The 813-nt window shown below is 57.6% G+C and overlaps 1 protein-coding gene across 1 annotated transcript in view; it reads right to left on the reverse strand.

Moving 5' to 3' along the window:
• Nucleotides 1–483: 483 nt before the first annotated feature.
• The window catches only part of VDBG_00058 (predicted protein), a gene marked incomplete at both ends in the record, with an annotated part of 820 nt that continues 490 nt past the window's right edge, over nt 484–813 (reverse strand). The window contains one exon of the mRNA XM_003008331.1: nt 484–768. Coding sequence (XP_003008377.1) covers nt 484–768 — 285 coding nt within the window. The remainder of the gene's footprint in view (nt 769–813) is intronic.

Raw genomic sequence — 813 nt, forward strand, 5'->3', positions numbered from 1 at the left:
CACCACCACCACCACCAACAACAACAACAACAACACTGGCAGTTCCAGCATACGGGACACCGGGGCTCGCAGGACCAACGGTATCCACGCGACCCTCGGTACTTGCAGCAGCACCACCAGTTGTACTATCAATACGGTCCATGGCATGGCGGACCGGCCCCGGGCAGAGGCGCACATTTCCACAATGCGCGATATGGGCACTGGCGTTAAATCAGCACGGCCAGGGTGACTCTTTTTTTTCAATTCTTGTTCCACGGTAAAGTAAAAGAGACAGTTGGCATCAAGCAATCCATCATAAGGCGGTGGAGTACCGGAATATCATTGGGCGAGTACGTCGTCGTGCGAGGCTAAACCAAGCGGGGCAAGGCAACTGGGAGCGGAAGGAGGATAAGAGTCGATGGCAGCGAAAAGTGAAGTGTGGTTGGTAGCTCTCTCTAGCTGGTGCAGGTAGAAAACCAATGGAACATGGGGACAACATGAAAGTCACAAATCTGAATCGTTGCTTTCTTCCTCGTGAATCGTCTGGGCGACCAAGCCGGCCGTGCGTCTCCTTCGCTTGGGGGGCAATTCCTCGAGGAGATGCCAGTCCGTCTCGCCCGAGGACGAGTACTCGGTCTTGGCCGGCGTGACGGGCCGCACGAGCTCGTCATAGTAGTCTGACCTGCGTGCGCGCGTGTCGTCCCGCATGCCGAGGGCCGACGTGATGACGCCGGAGGCCAGGACCATGAAGAGACCGGCGACGAGACCAACGAGAGCGCCGCAGCCAACCTGTAGGTAGGTGAGGTTAGGTTCAGGACGTCAGGGGAGTCGACA

The sequence above is a fragment of the Verticillium alfalfae genome, genomic scaffold, assembly GCF_000150825.1.
Source record: "Verticillium alfalfae VaMs.102 supercont1.1 genomic scaffold, whole genome shotgun sequence".
Lineage (NCBI taxonomy): Eukaryota > Fungi > Ascomycota > Sordariomycetes > Glomerellales > Plectosphaerellaceae > Verticillium > Verticillium alfalfae.